The sequence below is a fragment of the Cynocephalus volans genome, chromosome 10 (assembly GCF_027409185.1).
Source record: "Cynocephalus volans isolate mCynVol1 chromosome 10, mCynVol1.pri, whole genome shotgun sequence".
Taxonomy (NCBI): domain Eukaryota; kingdom Metazoa; phylum Chordata; class Mammalia; order Dermoptera; family Cynocephalidae; genus Cynocephalus; species Cynocephalus volans.
Window position 1 is genome coordinate 26,017,411 of NC_084469.1, and position 16,125 is coordinate 26,033,535.

Below are 16,125 nucleotides of genomic sequence, written 5' to 3' on the forward strand. Positions count from 1 at the left end.
GAGGGCTCCCAACTCCCTCTTCCCGTCCATAAGAGAGGCTTCTGCATCTCACTTCCTGGGGTTATATTCATGCTCTACTTCTTCCTAGCCCTGTGGCCTGCGCCAGCTCCTATTGTCTTCAAGCTGGCTTTCTTGTCTGTAAAATGCAGATAGTAATACCCGCCTCATCGGGCTGCTGTGAGGACTGAGAACAGAGCGTGTGTGAACTGCTTAGGCCTGTGCCTGCTACCTCAGTAATGTTAGCTGCTGTTATTACACTCACTCACTCACACACAGCCACCCTATTCACTGTGCCTGCTACTCTTCTTTGGCATGTTGGAGAAAGACCACTGGTAAGTCTGGGTTTCTCAGTCTGAGCCCTGCACCTCCCTCTCTTCCCTTTTCCCAGCCAGGCCTTGCTCTCTGATAGCCTCTAAGCAAGTCAGGTGTTTCTGTCCCAGGATAGGTCCCACAGTCATCTGCTCCTACACACATGCTGGCCCAGGAAGAGGGAGCTGGGATGTTGCAGGGGAGGCCGTTTTCCACCCAGCCCTCTGGCCCTTGTCCCTTCCCCCAGCCCCAATGCCTGTTTTGTTCTGGATTCCTGATCTCCCTGTTTCTTCACAAGGGCTTAGTCTCATGGCTTTGTGAATCCGCACAGAAAAAGTGAGGCTCCCCCTCCCTTCCCTCTGCTTGGGCTCAGCAGAGAAGTCAGAAAAGGCCACTGCCATCAAGATTTGGAGAGCTCCCTTCCCTTGCTTTCCTTTGTTCAAGATCTCTTTTGCTGCGTATTGGCAAAAGCTGAGAGAAGGAGCTGACCCTCTGCCAGGAACTCAGTTCTCCCTGCAGCACAAAAGGTCTGCAAGGGTCTAGTAGGAGCAGGACCACAGCAGCTGGGAAGGTCATGTCCTCTGTGGTGCCACTAGCACCTTCCCCAGGACTACTTGGAGGAAGGAAAAGCCAGGCACAGTGGCACAGAGTGGGTTGAAAGCTTCAGTTTATTGGGGGTATCACTGCAGACAGTACTGCCTATCCCGGAAATGGATTTCACACAGACCAGTCTCCCAGGACAGGGGACTCCCTCTCTCCCACCCCAACCCAGATGGATTCTTGCCCTAGTCCTAGAATGTTACAAAGAAACAGACCCATTGTGGGGCTGTGTTCCTCTCCTTCCCTCTCACCTACCTTCTTATGGGCTTCATCCTTGAAAGCTGGATTGCCCTTTGGATATCCCTGCATCCCCTAGCCCCTTGGCTCCAGCTAGGCCCAGAGCCCATCCTCTACCCACAAGAAGTAGCCCAGTCGGAGGGGGAAGAGAACAGCAGCAGGGAGTCAGCTACAGGCTTGATCGCATTTATTTTTCACCCTGAATGCCCTGGCCTCAGCTGAGATTGGGGTTTGATACTGGGGGAGATTTTCTCTTGTTCACCTTTTTGGCTTGTGAGGTCTTCACCCCAGTCTTCTTGGCCTGGACATTGTTCTCTCTCTTCCTGGACAGTGAAGTTTCCATAATATCCTCACTGGAGGGTTCCTCCTGCCGCTGGTCATTGTAACTGTCCTCACTCTCCAGCTCTTCCCGGCTTTCTGGGCTGGACTCTGACATCCTGGCCATCTCTCTTGGACTTGCTGATCGGCTCAAGTTTGGCGGTGAAGACACCGGTTTAACTGGACTTTTCTTCTTAGTCAACTTGCCTTTCTTGACTTTTTTCTTCAGCTTTGCCTTCTCATCCATCTCCTCCTCCTTGTCTTTCTCTTTTTCCTTTGTCTTCTTTACCTTCTTGATCACCTTGCTGACCTGGTTCTTACCCATGGGGCTCTCAGAGCGCCAAATGGTGATGGGAGCTGCTGAGTCAGGGACACTGTTGACCATGCTATTGGCTGGCTCAGTGTGTGGTGTGGTGGTGGGCCCCACCTGGGTGGGGATAGGAGGCTTGCTTTCTTCCTCCTCCTCCTCCTCCTCCTCCTCCTCTTCATTTGGGTCATCTGCCCCACACTTGTGGTGGAGGGGATGGTGGATCACTGCCACGGAGATAGGCCTGTATCTTTTGCACCTGGGAGGAGGGGGACAGGGAGAAAAGGTTAACAGAGTGGGGAGCAGTGCCCTGCAGAGGCCCCTTTCCCCATCAGCCTGCCAGCACTCACCAGCCATACCAGATCCTCTCCATGCACGCTTCCTCTGGGATGAGCTCAAGGCAAGGGGACTGTATGATGTTGAAGCAGGTTGGGCCCACATCTCGGGAGCAGGTTGGGCCCATGTCTCGGGAGCTGCTGCTATTTGTCTTCTCTGAGCAGTTCTTCAGCCTGCCACACATGGGACTCTCAGCCTGGCTCCCACCCCTCCCTGGCTCCTCAGGGGCCCACAGTGAGAAGCCTGAGGGACAGTGGGCTTCCACTGGGCTTGGCCCAGGCGGCCAGAAGACCTCCTCCCCTTTACTCTTAGGAGGAGCAAGGTTTACAAAGCTAGGGCTGGGCTGGCAGCACCCGGTCAAAGCTGAGGAGGGAAACCGAAGGTCGAAGAGGCGAACCGCAATGAAACTTTGGACTTGGTTCTGCCATGGGTTCCCCAAGGAGGGGGCCCTCACCTAGAATCACAGTCACAGTGGCTGGCAGAGTGTAGGTGCACGCTGTGGCCATAGTCAGGGGTGAAGGGGTAGATGATGTGCCCAGTGCACTGCTTGTGTTTCCAGCAGCAGCTGTCAGTCTCCTTGCATTCACCTGAGTGGGAGGGATCTGGGTCACTCGGGTAGCAGCAGCACACCTCTGGGTCTCCCCACAGCTCAAGCTAAAGGCCTCACCAAATCCACCTGCCACCCCACCTACCCCCACCCCCCTGCAGCTATTTCTGCTTCACTAGTAGTAACTCCACGTCCCAACACTGCCCTTTTCCCCAGTCTACTGCCTGAATTTGCCTGCCCCTTGCAGATTCCCAGGAAAATGTCTGGTACAGGGTCTGATACACAGGAGGTCCTCACCAAGTCCCCCCTTGCTGTCCTGTGACACCCTGCCACTTCCCACCCCTCTCGGGCTTTGCTGACTCCTGCCTGCCCCTCGCCCCACTGCTCAGAGTCGTCAGCCACCCTGCTCCACAGGCGCCCTGGTAGTGAAAGGCCCTCTTGCCCCGGCAGACTGGAGCCCTAGGAGCGATTAGAGCCAGCAGCAGCATCCTCAGCTCCAACGCCTGCCCTGCACAGGCCCAGGAAGCCCATGTCTGACCCCTCACAGCGTCTGATGCCACTCCACTCCTGGAGGCCTGTAATGGCACAGTGGCCCAGGCCTGGAGAAAAACCAAGGCCTAATCCACTCCACAGCATGCTTCTTGCCTTCTCTTTATGACTCTGTCCCTCCCCTCTCTTTCTCCTCCTCCTCCCTCCTCCAAGCCCCTTTTTCTCCTCCTTCCCACTTTTTCACTTCTGTCCCCTCTCGCATGGCCCATTTCATGATTCTTTGCTCATCAAGCTCCCATTCTCCCCCTTTCTAGACCCTAGAGCCACAGACGTTTGAATAACCCACCCCCAGCCTGCGCTGCTCCATCCCCGTTTAGGCAGCACAGGAAGAAGCTGCTGGGGTGAGAATGTGGGGTTAGGTAAAAGCCCTGGAGAGAGGCTCCCACCTCTTGCTCAGCTGAAGCCAGTCCTAGAGACACAGGAGTCTCCCAGGCCCACCCCCACTGTCTCACCTCTGACTGTGCCTGAGGCTCAGGTTACCTGCTGAAAGGTAAACCCATTAGGTGACTCCACGTGCCTCTCAGCTCAAGAGCCCAAGGTCTCACACAACAGGCAGAGGACAAAGGATCTCATTGCAGGTACCCCTGGGCATCAGCTCCCCCCCACCTCTGGGAGGAAGTGAATGGGCAACGATGAGTTCCCTGGCAGCCTGGCATGGGGTGCTGTAGCTGGCTAACTCCCTCAAACAGGATGTGAGGACTGTACCTTTATCCAGCCCCCACAAAGGGTGGAGGTGGGCGAGACCTCACACTGGCCACAGCCGAGAATTAACCCAGGCCATTGGTATGTTAGTCCAAGTGCCTTAAAGAGCTTGAGAGATGAGACAGCAGCTTGGTCTGAGGCTTACCCCCATTCCTTCTTTCCCTTCCCCCAACAAGGCTGAGAGTCCCAGGTCCCCATTATACCTCTGACCTACTTGGTGACCTCTGTTTCTGCCTCCTCTCCCCTGTGCCCTGTCTTTATCCCCAAGGGAAATAAGGCATGTGTGGCAAAACTTTGGAACATCACCACCACCTCGGGTTTCTTCAGCACTGCTGAATTGGGGCAAAGGGCAGCATAGTAGCAAGTGCCCTGAACTTGTAGTCAGACAGGCCTGAGTTCAAGTCTTCACTCTGTCACTAGCTGGGTGACCTAGGGCAAATTACTTTACTTCTCTGAGCCTTGGTTCCCTTATCCACAAAATGGGATGGTGGTAATACCTATTTTGTGGGGTCACTGGTAAAACTCAATTCACATATGTCAAAGATATTTATGTTCCAAAAAATGCTATACAAAGGAAAGGGGTGATTGTGGCCTTGAGAAAGGGACCCTCTTTGGTATGAGGTGGGGTAGAGCAGCTGCGTAACCCCCTCAGGACCAAACACTTCCTTCCTTCCACCAGGTGTCAGCTTTCCTAAGTGAGGAGTGGTGGGGACCCCTGGGACCAGAGGTCCCCTGGACCTACCTTCAGAGGAGTAGGTAGACACATCAGTGCTGGATGCCACACCAGCCAGCGGTTGTCCTCTCTCCCAGCTGGGTAACCTGCTTATATCTGAGAAAGTACAGAGCGGCAGTAGCAGCAGCCCTCCCCTTGCCATTCACTCACCAAACATTTCCCAAGAAGCTCCAGTGTTCAGGCCCAGCTGCATGAGATTTTAAAAAAACAAGTCCCTGCTCTCAAGGGGCTGAGGAGACAGACACGGGAATGTCTGTGAACAGTACTGTGATGTGGATGGGATGCTGATAGGGAAATGGTGGGAGCCCAGAACTTGGGCCACCTACTGAAACTGAGGAGGGGGACGACAGGGGATTATGGAAGACTTCTTGGAAAGAGCATCATTGGAGCTGGAGTGTTAAATAGGAGTGAACCAAGGTCTGGACAAGGGCAGCTTCAAAACTGCCCCAGCATGTGTGGAGCCTAGTTGAAGGGTGTCCCTGAGCAGAACTCCAACTGGGGCAGCAGCTCTCTCAGTTATCAGCAACCACAGGGTAGAGTCTACTAGTCTCCCTTTCCTTCTCAAAATTAGGTTTGTCCCTTGAGACACTGGACTTGAGCCCTGTTTAAGGAAGGCCTCAGTGGGCCTTCAGTGGCACTTGGTCAACCTTCTACAGGTCCCTGGTCAGCTCCTCCTGTTTTCCATAGCACAATAAGTACTCAAAATTTATTAAACAAATGAATAAATGAATGAATGAATGAATAACTTCAAGCACTTTCTGGAATCTCCTGTACCACTATTGCTCCTCTCAGTAGGTCATTTCACCGGCATTATCTGTGGATGCTCCCACACTCATCAGCTCCTCCAGCTGGAGAAGAGGTATCCCTTCTTCTCTTGCCCAAAGCATCTATACTCTAGGTCCTAGCCAAAATTGTTACCCTCTCCCTCTTCACTGGCTTTTACTTTTTTCCTACAGGTTATGAACTTCTTTACTTTTTGTTTGGGGTTTTTTTTGGCGGTTGGCCAGTAAGGGGATCCGAACCCTTGTCAACACCACACTCGAACCAAGTAAGCTAACCAGCCAGCCCTGAACATCTTTAAACAAAACACTCTATCCACCCTGATTCTCCCTCTACCAGTGCATATCCCTCACCCGCTTCCTTTTCAATCCAAGTTTATTTACTCATTAATTTAACAAATGTATATTGGATAACTTCACTAGGCACCAGTGAAGGAGGCTCAGTCTCTACCTTTCTTCCACTCCAGCCACCTGCAATGTGACAGACATCCACCTCTCTATCAGAATAGCCTAACAAAGGCCACCAGCAATTTCCCAATAGCCAAACCCAGTGGCCTCCTTTTCATCTCATCTCACTTGACCCTGTTGACCAATCAATCTCTTTCTTCTGCGAACAGTTCCTTGGGCTTCCATGACAGATTCATCTTTCTCTTCCTTCTCTAGCCCTTTAGTTCTTTCCTCCTCCCCTGCTGTCTCCTCTTCCTTTGCTGTATTGCTTAAATTGGTGATTGCCAGGGTTCTGTCTTTGGCCACCTCCTCAGAAGACTGTACAAGCTTATCCCAAATAATGTCATTCATTTCCATGGTTTCAACATTCATCAATAAAATGACATAAGTCTGGGTCTCTAATTCAAACTGCTTTCCTTAACATATAGCCAATATCCTCTTGGACATTCCCAAAACATCTCAAAGTCAGCATGTTCCACAGTAACCTACCATCTTCTCTCTACCGCCCATGAACCTCCTCTTTCTTGTATCTTTCATCTCAGACAGCAACAGACATCTTGGTTATAAATCTAGGGATCACCCTTTCCTGAACTTCCACACCAACTTGATGACCAGGTCTTGCCATGGTTACCTGCACCCACATCTGCCTATGTCTTGGTTCAGAACTGCATCATCTCTGACCCAGACAGCTGCAGTAGCCTCCTGCCTGGGCTCTCTGCCTTCTCTCTCACTACCCTCATCCAGCCTTCACAATGCAGCCAGACTCAGTTTCTAGAATGTCAATTTGTCTACCATATTCCTCCTTTTCAACAGCATCCCACTGCCTTCAAGATGAAATGCAAACTCCTTATCATGACATAACATGCCCCCCAGAACCCAGGCAGGCCCTGGTTCCTTCCTCAGTTGTCAGTTCCTTCCACCTATCCATCCCTCCTCTCACCCCTCCTCCATGGCTTCTCTCATCTCCGACTTCTGGGAAACACCTGCTCATCTTGGAAAGAACAATGCTATCCAAGTAGAATTGGTCAAGTACATCTTGTGCCCCTTTATCCTGCCATGGTACCTGGAACTTGTAACATTCCTGTATTTATAGCTCCTTGAGAACAAGGCCTTCCTGGCTCCATAGCCTGTGCACTTTCAGCCCTGTCTACTTACTGTTGGCTGGGGAGACACACATGTAAGCGAAGTTAAAACCACATTCAGTTCCCTATCCAAAACCTGTCCTTCCAGCTGTCACCTTTTTTTTTTTTTTTTTTTTGGTGGCTGGTATGGGCTTCTGAACCCTTGACCTTGCTGTTATAACACTGCTCTCTAACCAACTGAGCTTAACAGTCATCCCTGTCACCTCTTTTAACACCTCGTTTTCAACTTCAACACTGCCAATTCCTCACCATCTGGTTTTATTCAGTCCTGACTCCACAGCTCCCTTATCCAGGCTGGACCCTAAGCATGCTGCGCCAGGATTCAAACTCTGCTCTGTGTGACTCCACTGGCCTTGCTCTCTTTAGAGTCACCGTTAAAGAGCCCCCATACGCACGGTTAGAGCCTGTTTATTTTCCACTGACTACCCACAAGCCCTGACACCCATGAGATCTGTAGAGGGGAGGAGGGGACGAAGGACAAAGGGGGAGAAGGATTTAGTAACTCTCCTCAGATGTGAGAAAGGCTATCTGCTCTTTATTTCCACAGAGGACAGGAGAGCTCCTGCAGCATGTGTGATTGAGGTAGGACACAGAAGGTACTTCATCATGACTGAGGAGAGTGATAGCTTGAAAGGAAGAGGGAGGCCTGTGGTCTCTTTCTCAGCGGGGCATTAATAGGAGTGCGAAGGCCTAACTCAAAACTCACAGGTGGGGACCGAGCCCGTGGCGCACTCTGGAGAGTGCGGCGCTGGGAGCGCAGCAACGCTCCCGCCGCGGGTTCGGATCCTATATAGGAATGGCCGGTGCACTCACTGGCTGAGAGCCGGTCACGAAAAAGACAAAAAAAAAAAAAAAAAAACTCACAGGTGATGCTCATTTGTACGGAATCCTCCCCGTCGTGTGGGGCTGAGGAGCTCCCCCCGCCCTTGCGGCAAGGGGGTGGGCACTAGAGCAGCAGAAATGGGGAGGAAGGGAAGGAGGGAGGAAGGGAGGGAGGAACCAAGGAAAGGGAGGGAAAAAGAGTAAGGGAGGGCAGTGCGCCCGCGTCTCCTTGGAAATGTGGCCCGGCCCCGCCCCCATTTGGAGGCGATTGTGATGTCACGCGTGGAACCCCCAGACTCCTTTCTGCCCCCAGGGAAAATGGAACCGCCCGCCCCAGCCCCTGCACCTGGGTGGGTGCTGGACCATGGGCTCCAGCCAAGCCCGGTGCCTCATGGGCCTGGGGCTGCCGCACAGTGGTGCCTTCCAGTCGTGCAGCGCATGCTCCCGCGCGACTACCGCAGCCGAACCCGCAGGCCGTCCTCAGCGGCCCCACGACCCCACCCCTCAATCTAAATTGGTCCACGGCTCAACGTGAGCCCGCCCCAGCCCAGCCCTTGGCCCCGCCTCCCCTGTCAGGCCCCCCACCTCCCCTTCTACACCTGACTCGGCTCCTCCAAGCCAGGCCCCTGCCCCGCCCCCAGCCTTCTGCCCCGCCCCCTTACCGAGGCGCTCGCTCTCACGCCAGTCCTCCCCGCACTCAGTCTTTTCCTCAGTCCATCTTTTCCTCGTTAGTGTCGTCCTGACCCACATGGCTCAGCCCAGGTCTTCGTCCCTATAGGCCCAGCCGTAAACTCCAGTCTCAGCCTCGCCCCAGCCTAGCCCCTAGCTGCGCCGCATGCTTGCCCGGCCCCCCGCCCGCCTCCCCCCACCCGCTCCAGCTTCGTTGTCCTCCCAGCCCGGACCTAAGCGTCAGCCGCGTTCTTCATCCGGGGCCTACCGACTCCTCCGAGACCCCTCTTTGTCCCACCTTGAACCCTCGAACCTCCTCTTTATCTCCGGTCTTAACCCTACAGGCCCAGCCCTCAGTCCTAACCATCCCTGGTTCCTCTCCAGACCCAGGTCTTAGTCCAAATCCCAGACATTAGCCCCGCCCCAGCCGTTCTCTAAACCTCACACTCCGGCCGGGCTCCCCGCCCCTCCCGACGCTTCCGAACCTAGCCGCAGTCCTCAGCCCTGCGGCCCGGGGGGACGACGGCCTCCAGGCACCCTCATCACCACCCCGCCATCCCGGCCTCTCCCTCCGGCCTAGGCGGGGGGGCTCAGGCGGAAGCCGGGCTCTCCCTCTCTCCGCCCACAGGCATCTCAACAGGAGCCCAGGACATGAACTCTCGCAAAAGGACATGATATCGGCTCCCAGCCGCCCTGTGGTGGCTCGATCCAGGGGCCACCCCCCAGAGTTGCCTCTCACACCCCGTGGAGCACCCCGCCCTACGGACGGTAGTGCCCAGTAAAGAGTCCATCTGTATTTCCATAGGCTTGTCCTGCCTGGAGAGCAGGGCAGGCTGCATTCATAATAACCTCATCCCAGTAACTCACCCCTTGCAGCTTTAAGTACAACATAAACACATGCATATACCACACACAGTGCACACAGGAAATCTACTCGGCACACACAGACTAATATAACATGAACACATGCACACGCCCCTGACACATCACACACAAGTCCCCACACCCACACGTGCTCCCTACACCCGATGCAGTGCTAACTCTACACCAGGCTCTGCACACGCACATCGAGTTAACAGACACTGTGCAAGGCCAGGGTGAGGAGTGCAATGCTGTGAGGGAACAGAGAGAGAAAACACAATTACAGGAGAGTGTGAAAGAGTTAAGAGCCACATCGATGACATTCCATGCACCACACCCTTCAATTTCTCTTGGCACCTGCTTCCAAAGCCAGCATATGACTCAAACGACAGAGAGGAGAGGTGAGAATCGCGTTTAAACCTTGGTTTTTCCAGGGTCATCAAGGGACCTCCTACTGTTGCTACTCTTCCTGATCCCAACCTCACTTTCCTGCAGACCCCAGTCCTGAGTGGGTAGGGCCAGTGCCATATCCCCTACCCACTGTAGCTCTAGAGAGTCTAAGAATAGCAGAGGAGGGGAAGCTAGGAGAAGGGAGGCAAGCAGAAAAGCCAGACCTTCCAGGATAGTGTGGCCCAGTGAGAATGGAAGCAGATATGGAACAGAGCACTGACTGACTGGCAGCCAGGATCTGTGTTCTAATATTGGCCCTCCCTGGCCTCCCAGAAGGACACAAGGCTATATATGTCTTCATTTGTTGGCCCAGATGTCTGAGGTACTTCCAGCCAATCTATGACTCGTCATATATCAGCTGAGAGCTAGGGTCTTTTTTACTCTTTCCCATATAATAGTTAAGAGTTATAGTAGTTAAAGTTTCAGAGCTTTTCCTATATGTGTGTTAATGTTTCATCTTATTTCATCCACACAACCTCATGAATTCAGTATTATCAGCCCCATTTTACAGATGAGGAAATTAAAGCAAGGAGGAAAAGTGATTGCCTGAATTCTCATCGTTAGTAAGGGTGGACAGCAAGGATTCAAAAGCAGATCCTCCTGACTCAAAACACATCTTCTAAATATGAGCCAGGGTTCCTGCCCTCCCTGGGCCATCTGGTCAACCCAGAAAGTATCCAAAATTTAAAACTCATTGCTTTTCACGGTGTTCCCCTCTGAAAAGTCTTTTTAAAAGGGAAGGCAGGAAAAGGGTAAAAAAGAAGATAGAAAGAAAGAAAGAAAAAAAGAGAGAGAAGAAAGAGAGAGAGAGAGAAAGAGAAAGAAAGAAAGAAAGAGAGAGAAAGAGAAAGAAAGAAAGAGAGAGAGAAAGAAAGAAAGAAAGAAAGAAAGAAAGAAAGAAAGAAAGAAAGAAAGAAAGAAAGAAAGAAAGAAAGAAAGAAAGAAAGAAAGAAAAGATTGATTCTAGTGGTGGAAATTTGGGTATAAGCACAAAGTATGAGGACACATTTCGGGGAACTGACCAAAGGAAAGAGCTCTCAAAGCCAGCCATTCAGCTCTCACCCAGTGAGGGTCCAGTACAGCCCCCACAAGCCCGGTGTCTGAACCCTGCCCATAGGACAGGGATGGCCAAAATCCCCGCAGGGTGCTCCAGTCCCCGCATGGCCATACACCGCTGCCCATTCTACATCCCTTATCCTCAAAAAAGGATTCCAGCCCCCAAAGTGCTACTAACAAAGATTTTAATGCATAAGGCACAATGTGAGGCTGGATTCACTAGGTATCCTCATATCCAAAGGACCCAGCAGGCTGAGCAAAGCAACAGGGACACTCCCCACCCTACTACCACTGGGTACCCTGGAGAGCCCCCAGAGGAGCTGGGGGGCATCCAGTCTTTGGCATGGTGTCTGAGGGCAAGAAGTGACTAGCATGGTCCCAGCTACCCCTCTGGGGATACTGCCACTAAGGGGCAGCTCTTTGGTCTGGAAAAACAGTCAGTGCAAATGTCCAGGGGTCGAGCTCTGGGAGAGTGAAGGTGACCCAGTGCCCCAGGGCTGGGCAGTCTCTGGATAGTCTCCTCACCCCTCATGGGCAACATGTGGGTTTCTTCTTGCTAGCAGTTAGGTAGAGATTGCCGTCATCACTGTTGATGCCTGAAGAAGGGTGGAAAATATGAGAAGCAGAACTTGGAGGCTCCCCTTGTTCTCTGCCACCTTAACCAAGCAGGCACTCACGGACAACATCGCCAATGCGCCGGGCCCCCGATTTCTCCAGCTCAGCCAGCACGTTGGCCTCAAAGGTCAGTGCCGCCACACGGAAGAAGAATTCCCGGACGTTCTCACCTGACACAGAGAACAGATGGGTGCTCGGGGGCAGCGCCAGGTCTGGGGGCACTGGACACAGCTAGATATGCAGGAGTGGAAGGGGAGGTAGGCAGGAATGGCACGGCAGAAGGCCTGGAGCCTCTGACTCACCAGTGAGAGATGAGACTGCCCAGTACTCAGCCTTAATCTCTTGGGCTACCTTGAGTGCGTCTTTCTCCATTAGCGCATATTGAGCAGGAGTCTGAGGGAAGGTCAGAGTCAGATGGGGGGCATCCCTCACCAAGTTGGGAAGTCCCCGCTCTGGCACACTCACACTCAGGTCCTTCTTGGAACCCACGAGGAAGAGAAGCACATTGGAAGGGTCATTCTCCTTGAGCGCATCAGCTAGCCACTGCCTGCCACAGACGGTGGGGGGATGAGGGATGAGGGAGCCTGACAGCCCCTCTCACCAACATTCATAAGTCCAATCACCCCCTCTGTGGTCCTAGGTGCATTCTTCCCTCACCACCCCTCTTTTCTGAACCTTCTCTTCCTGGATCCTCCCATGATATTGCTGCATCCCACATACTTGGTATGTTCCAAGGACGCCACATCATTCAGGTTGAAGACAATGATGATGGCTGGAAGAGTGGCAGAAAGAGCCCCAGGGTGAAGGGGAAGACACTACTGGCTCATTTCCCCAACCCCCCAGCTCTAGATTAGAGGCCAGGTGCATTCTCAGGCCCACCCATTCCCCAGCCCCCTACCCTGAGCTCCTCGGTAGTAGGTTGATGCAATGCATTTGAACCTCTCCTGTCCAGCCGTATCCCAACTGGAAGAAAGGAGGAGTGAGGTACAGGCATGTGGGGGGATGGGGTGTAGGTGCTGGGGGAACGGATAGCTGGAAGGATGGAGGAAACACTCACAGCTGCAGACTGAAGGGGATGCCCAACACCTCAAATCGTTCCATCTCAAAGTCCACTCCAATGGTGGCCTTGTAATTCTTATCAAAGGTGTCTTTGCAGAACCTGAGGGAGCACCAGATGCTCTGGCCTGGAGCCTAGCCCACCTGGCTAGGCTTGGCCCAACCCAGACAAGCCCAGCTCCAATATCCCCTTACCTATTAATGAGGCAAGTCTTCCCCACTGACAGGTCCCCCACCACAATGACCTTGGAGATCTTAAATCTGCTGGACACAAGAGTGGGCATAGGGAATGGACATCAGCTCTTCCACCCTAGGGAGTTCCAATGCTCCCAAGTAGGCCCAGAAAGGTAGCTGTACCCAGGCTGAGGTTACCAGGCCTCTCAGGCAGCTACCTGGACAGGAGTGCTGGGGAGGAGTGTTTTGTGCTTCAGTATCAGAGAGACATGAAGTTGAATCCCAGCTCTCACACTTATTAGCTGTGTGACTTTGGACAAGTTACTTAGCCTCTCTGAGCCTGTTTCAACATTTGTTAAGTGATTTCATATATATTTTATTGGGTGGCTATGAAGGTTAAAATGAGACAAATACTCTATATTCTAAGACACCCCCCCCCCCATTTTAACACCTTTGAAATCAGGATGCATTTTACATGATGTTTTCCATTCATTAGAAGGCAAAAATAGTACCCAACACACTTCCTGGCACACAGTAAATGCTCAATTAATGGTGGCAAGTGTTATTAGTATTCCCTTTTTTAACCCACAATGAGACTCATCCCTGAAGGCACAGCCATCCCCCTAACCTGGGGCTCATGCAGGGAGCTGAGCAGGTGACCACCTACCCATGTTGGACATCTTTTCTACTCCACCCCATCTCAAAGGACTCATAACAATCTTGTGGAGCAGGGAGGAACCAGGGGCTTAAAAAGGGGGAATAACCATATAGCTGGCAGGGGCTGAAATGGAGCCCCAAAAGGGTGGTTGTGTACCCTTCCTGTGACTACAGGGTTTCCCGGGACTTTCTTTCTTTGTTATGAGTGTGGCTAACTCACCCCACGGTGCCTGTCCGGTGCTCCTGGCAGGCGCAGGTGACGCGGGGGTGGAAGTCTTTGTGCATGTGCAAAGCGGCCTCCTTCCTCAGGCACTGAGAGAGAGAGATGGAAGAGAATGGGGCTCACCCACTCTTGGGCCTTGTCGCCAGCCAAGCAGCCCGGGTGTATGTGGGGGAGGGGGGACCACCCAGAAGCAGCAGGCCCAGCTGGGCTGAGGGGCTGGGCCCAATCCTCTAACTGGTCTGGTGCCGCCTCCTCCCCGCCCTGCCCGCCCATATCCCGCTGCAGCCAGAAGCCCAACGTGGCCCTGGCGCCTACCTGGGGCAGCTCTGCCAGAACGCGGTCCCTCCGCACGGGCGCCAGAATGTTCATCTTGCCTGCGGCCTTGCGGGGCGCCTTGAGAAGGCGCAGAGGCCTGGTCCTCCCCGACGACCCGAGCCCGTGGAGACCCGACAATCACCCGCGGCCGGGGTGTCCCGATAATAACTCGGGGCCACGGGGAGCCTACGGGAGCCCGCGGCCTCGGAGACGCTACGACCGCCGCGGGCCACGGGGATGAGACAATCACCCGGGGCCGGGGGGAGCCCACGATCACCCGAGCCCGGGGTGTCCCGAAGACGACTCGAGGGCGGGGAGACCCCTCAGCCGCCAATTGAGGGCGAGGAGTCCAGTCTGCGGGGGCCCGGGCCCGCGCAGACCCTACAATAACTCGGGGCCGGATGGTTCCTACAATAACCCGGGGCCGCGGAGACCCGACGACAACCCGGGGCTGAGACGGCCCTACCATAACAGAGCGGCCCGGCCCCGCCACACGGGGTCAGTGTGGGCAGGGGCTGCGCTGCCAAGGCCCGCGGGCCGCTCGAGGAGGGGACGAGGGGCCCAGTGCAGCCGCAGGCCCTCGGGTCCCACTCCGCTGTGGCTCCGCCAACGCTGTAACCTGATCCCCGGAAATTCCTGGAGAAGGGCCGCCCCCCGCCCCTCTCCCGGCAGCTTCACGCCTCGCAGCCCGCCCTCGCCTCCCCCTCTTGTCCTCCCCGCTGCGCTGCCCGGTTTTGGCTCCCCCGCCAGACGCCTCATCGGGCACCAGGACCGCACCCACCCAGGCTGGAGCCTACCCAGACCGGGACCCCCCAGGCCACACTCCCCCGCACCCCTGTGCCGTGCCGCGCCTTCATGGGGACCCGTACCCGGCCAAATTGGTGATGGGGAGTCGGTGATTGCTGCGCAGCATCTGGCGAGGCCAGGAACCCGCAGGGAGGGGAAAGGGGGAGAGAAGGGGCCCAAGGAGAGGCGGCGCTTTCCTCCTCGACTCTAGGCCTGGGACGTGCGTGACTCATGGTCTGCCCCCGCTCGCCCTAGGAGGTGGGGAGTAGGGGGGAGCGCGTAAAGGGGGATCTCCGGCCGGAACGGGGTGCCCACTGAGGAGAGAGACGTCCAAAGTCTGGTGTCTTTTCCTTCAAGGCTCCTGTGAAGATTGGTGGGGGGACGGGGAGGGCTGAAGTTCAAGCTGCCTCCCTCGACGGGAGATAAAGAAGAGCTAGGTGGACCGGGACATTCCACCCTTTGGTTTCTTCATCGCTCCGGGACACGGGGACTCCCTTCTGGTGTGCGCGTTCATTGCCCTGGCCCGATTGGAATCTCACCCCCAAGGACAACTTTTCCTTTTTGCAGAGTCCTGCAGGATAAAAGAGGGGTAGCGCACCACAAATTTCACTGTCAAAGGGGACATCTGGTTCCATAAGAGAAGGAGGAAGACAGAAAGGATGGAGTGGGGGTTGGTTAGGCACAGACCCTCACAGAAGCAAACCTGTGCATTACAAAACCTAGCTCTGTGTCAGGAGGTGGATATGAGATGCAAAGAAAACTGGGACAAAGGAGGGGGCTGTGAGGGAAACTATTCACAGGAAGGACTAGGGAATCCTGGAAGAATCTGTGCGCTGGGTGTTTGGAGTATTGGTAGAACTTCTTCAAGAGTATAATCAGGAAAAGTGACACTGTCACAGGTAAAGGGGGCAGATGAGACCGCCTCGTACCTCCTCTGATAATTTCCCCTTCCTGATTCGACTTTTCTGTCACCAAATCCTTGTGTTATGGATAAACCACATCCCTTTACGGACCTTAATTTCCAAAGATGCTGTGTGAGGGAGTTAGACCTGACAAATCCTGCTCTAATGTTCTAGAACTTTGCTTCATCCTCCCCAAATCAATCTAACCATTCTTTCCGTAGGCAGCGTTACTGCCTCCAGCACTGCAATCTTTTTCTTCCCTGAGACTGCAAGTTGGAAGCACCCAGGACCAGACCCAAGCGGCAGCCGTCTACACCACCCACAGGACAGAGCAAATAAACGTGTCACAAGAAACTACAACCCCCAAGAACCTTCAGTGCCTTAAGAAACTACAACCCCAAGAACCTTCAGTGCCTTAGGAGGGGAGGGATGACCCATGCTTATTTACTCTCGCGAGGAAATTACACCTAATTACTGTTCCCGGCGGGCGCCGCGCTACAAATCACCCAATAAGCTCTAAGTATAAAACATCG

The 16,125-nt window shown here is 54.0% G+C and overlaps 2 protein-coding genes across 7 annotated transcripts; both read right to left on the reverse strand.

The window, feature by feature from the left end:
- Positions 1 to 983: 983 nt before the first annotated feature.
- Positions 984 to 9,072, reverse strand: PROCA1 (protein interacting with cyclin A1). Of its 4 annotated transcripts, none has more exons than XM_063111707.1 (6): positions 8,983 to 9,072; positions 8,491 to 8,600; positions 4,648 to 4,734; positions 2,562 to 2,694; positions 2,122 to 2,280; positions 984 to 2,030 (listed from the first exon to the last, which is right to left on the reverse strand). In XM_063111707.1, exons 2-6 carry the CDS (start codon positions 8,576 to 8,578, stop codon positions 1,361 to 1,363), a joined length of 1,137 nt encoding a protein of 378 aa, XP_062967777.1. In that variant the 5' UTR covers positions 8,579 to 8,600; positions 8,983 to 9,072; the 3' UTR covers positions 984 to 1,360. The 4 variants fall into 4 exon arrangements, with proteins under 4 accessions (XP_062967777.1, XP_062967779.1, XP_062967780.1 ...); XM_063111709.1 differs by having other exon boundaries at positions 8,943 to 9,068; XM_063111710.1 differs by lacking the exon at positions 8,983 to 9,072 and adding an exon at positions 8,731 to 8,936.
- Positions 9,073 to 11,068: 1,996 nt separating this feature from the next.
- Positions 11,069 to 14,040, reverse strand: RAB34 (RAB34, member RAS oncogene family). Of its 3 annotated transcripts, none has more exons than XM_063111221.1 (10): positions 13,905 to 14,040; positions 13,587 to 13,678; positions 12,731 to 12,796; positions 12,537 to 12,638; positions 12,378 to 12,442; positions 12,200 to 12,251; positions 11,945 to 12,026; positions 11,782 to 11,872; positions 11,542 to 11,649; positions 11,069 to 11,460 (listed from the first exon to the last, which is right to left on the reverse strand). In XM_063111221.1, the coding sequence occupies exons 1-10, from the start codon at positions 13,956 to 13,958 to the stop codon at positions 11,393 to 11,395; spliced, it is 780 nt and encodes a 259-aa protein (XP_062967291.1). In that variant the 5' UTR covers positions 13,959 to 14,040; the 3' UTR covers positions 11,069 to 11,392. The 3 variants fall into 3 exon arrangements, with proteins under 3 accessions (XP_062967291.1, XP_062967290.1, XP_062967292.1); XM_063111220.1 differs by having other exon boundaries at positions 12,731 to 12,799; XM_063111222.1 differs by lacking the exon at positions 11,542 to 11,649 and having other exon boundaries at positions 11,069 to 11,381; positions 11,813 to 11,872; positions 12,731 to 12,799; positions 13,905 to 13,973.
- Positions 14,041 to 16,125: the final 2,085 nt, after the last annotated feature.

Excerpts from the sequence above, each read along its gene's own strand:
- PROCA1 (XM_063111707.1), bottom strand. The coding sequence starts at position 8,578 with ATGTGGGTCAGGACGACACTAACGAGGAAAAGATGGACTGAGGAAAAG. Across the intron at positions 4,735-8,490 it reads GCGTGAGAGCGAGCGCCTCG|ATATAAGCAGGTTACCCAGC; the intron begins GTAAGGGGGCGG and ends GTACTTTCTCAG. Across the intron at positions 2,281-2,561 it reads CACTGTGACTGTGATTCTAG|GCTGAAGAACTGCTCAGAGA; the intron begins GTGAGGGCCCCC and ends CATGTGTGGCAG.
- RAB34 (XM_063111220.1), bottom strand. The coding sequence starts at position 13,958 with ATGAACATTCTGGCGCCCGTGCGGAGGGACCGCGTTCTGGCAGAGCTG. Across the intron at positions 12,252-12,377 it reads CTACTACCGAGGAGCTCAGG|CCATCATCATTGTCTTCAAC; the intron begins GTAGGGGGCTGG and ends CCACTCTTCCAG. Across the intron at positions 11,873-11,944 it reads GTTCCAAGAAGGACCTGAGT|ACTCCTGCTCAATATGCGCT; the intron begins GTGAGTGTGCCA and ends ACCTTCCCTCAG.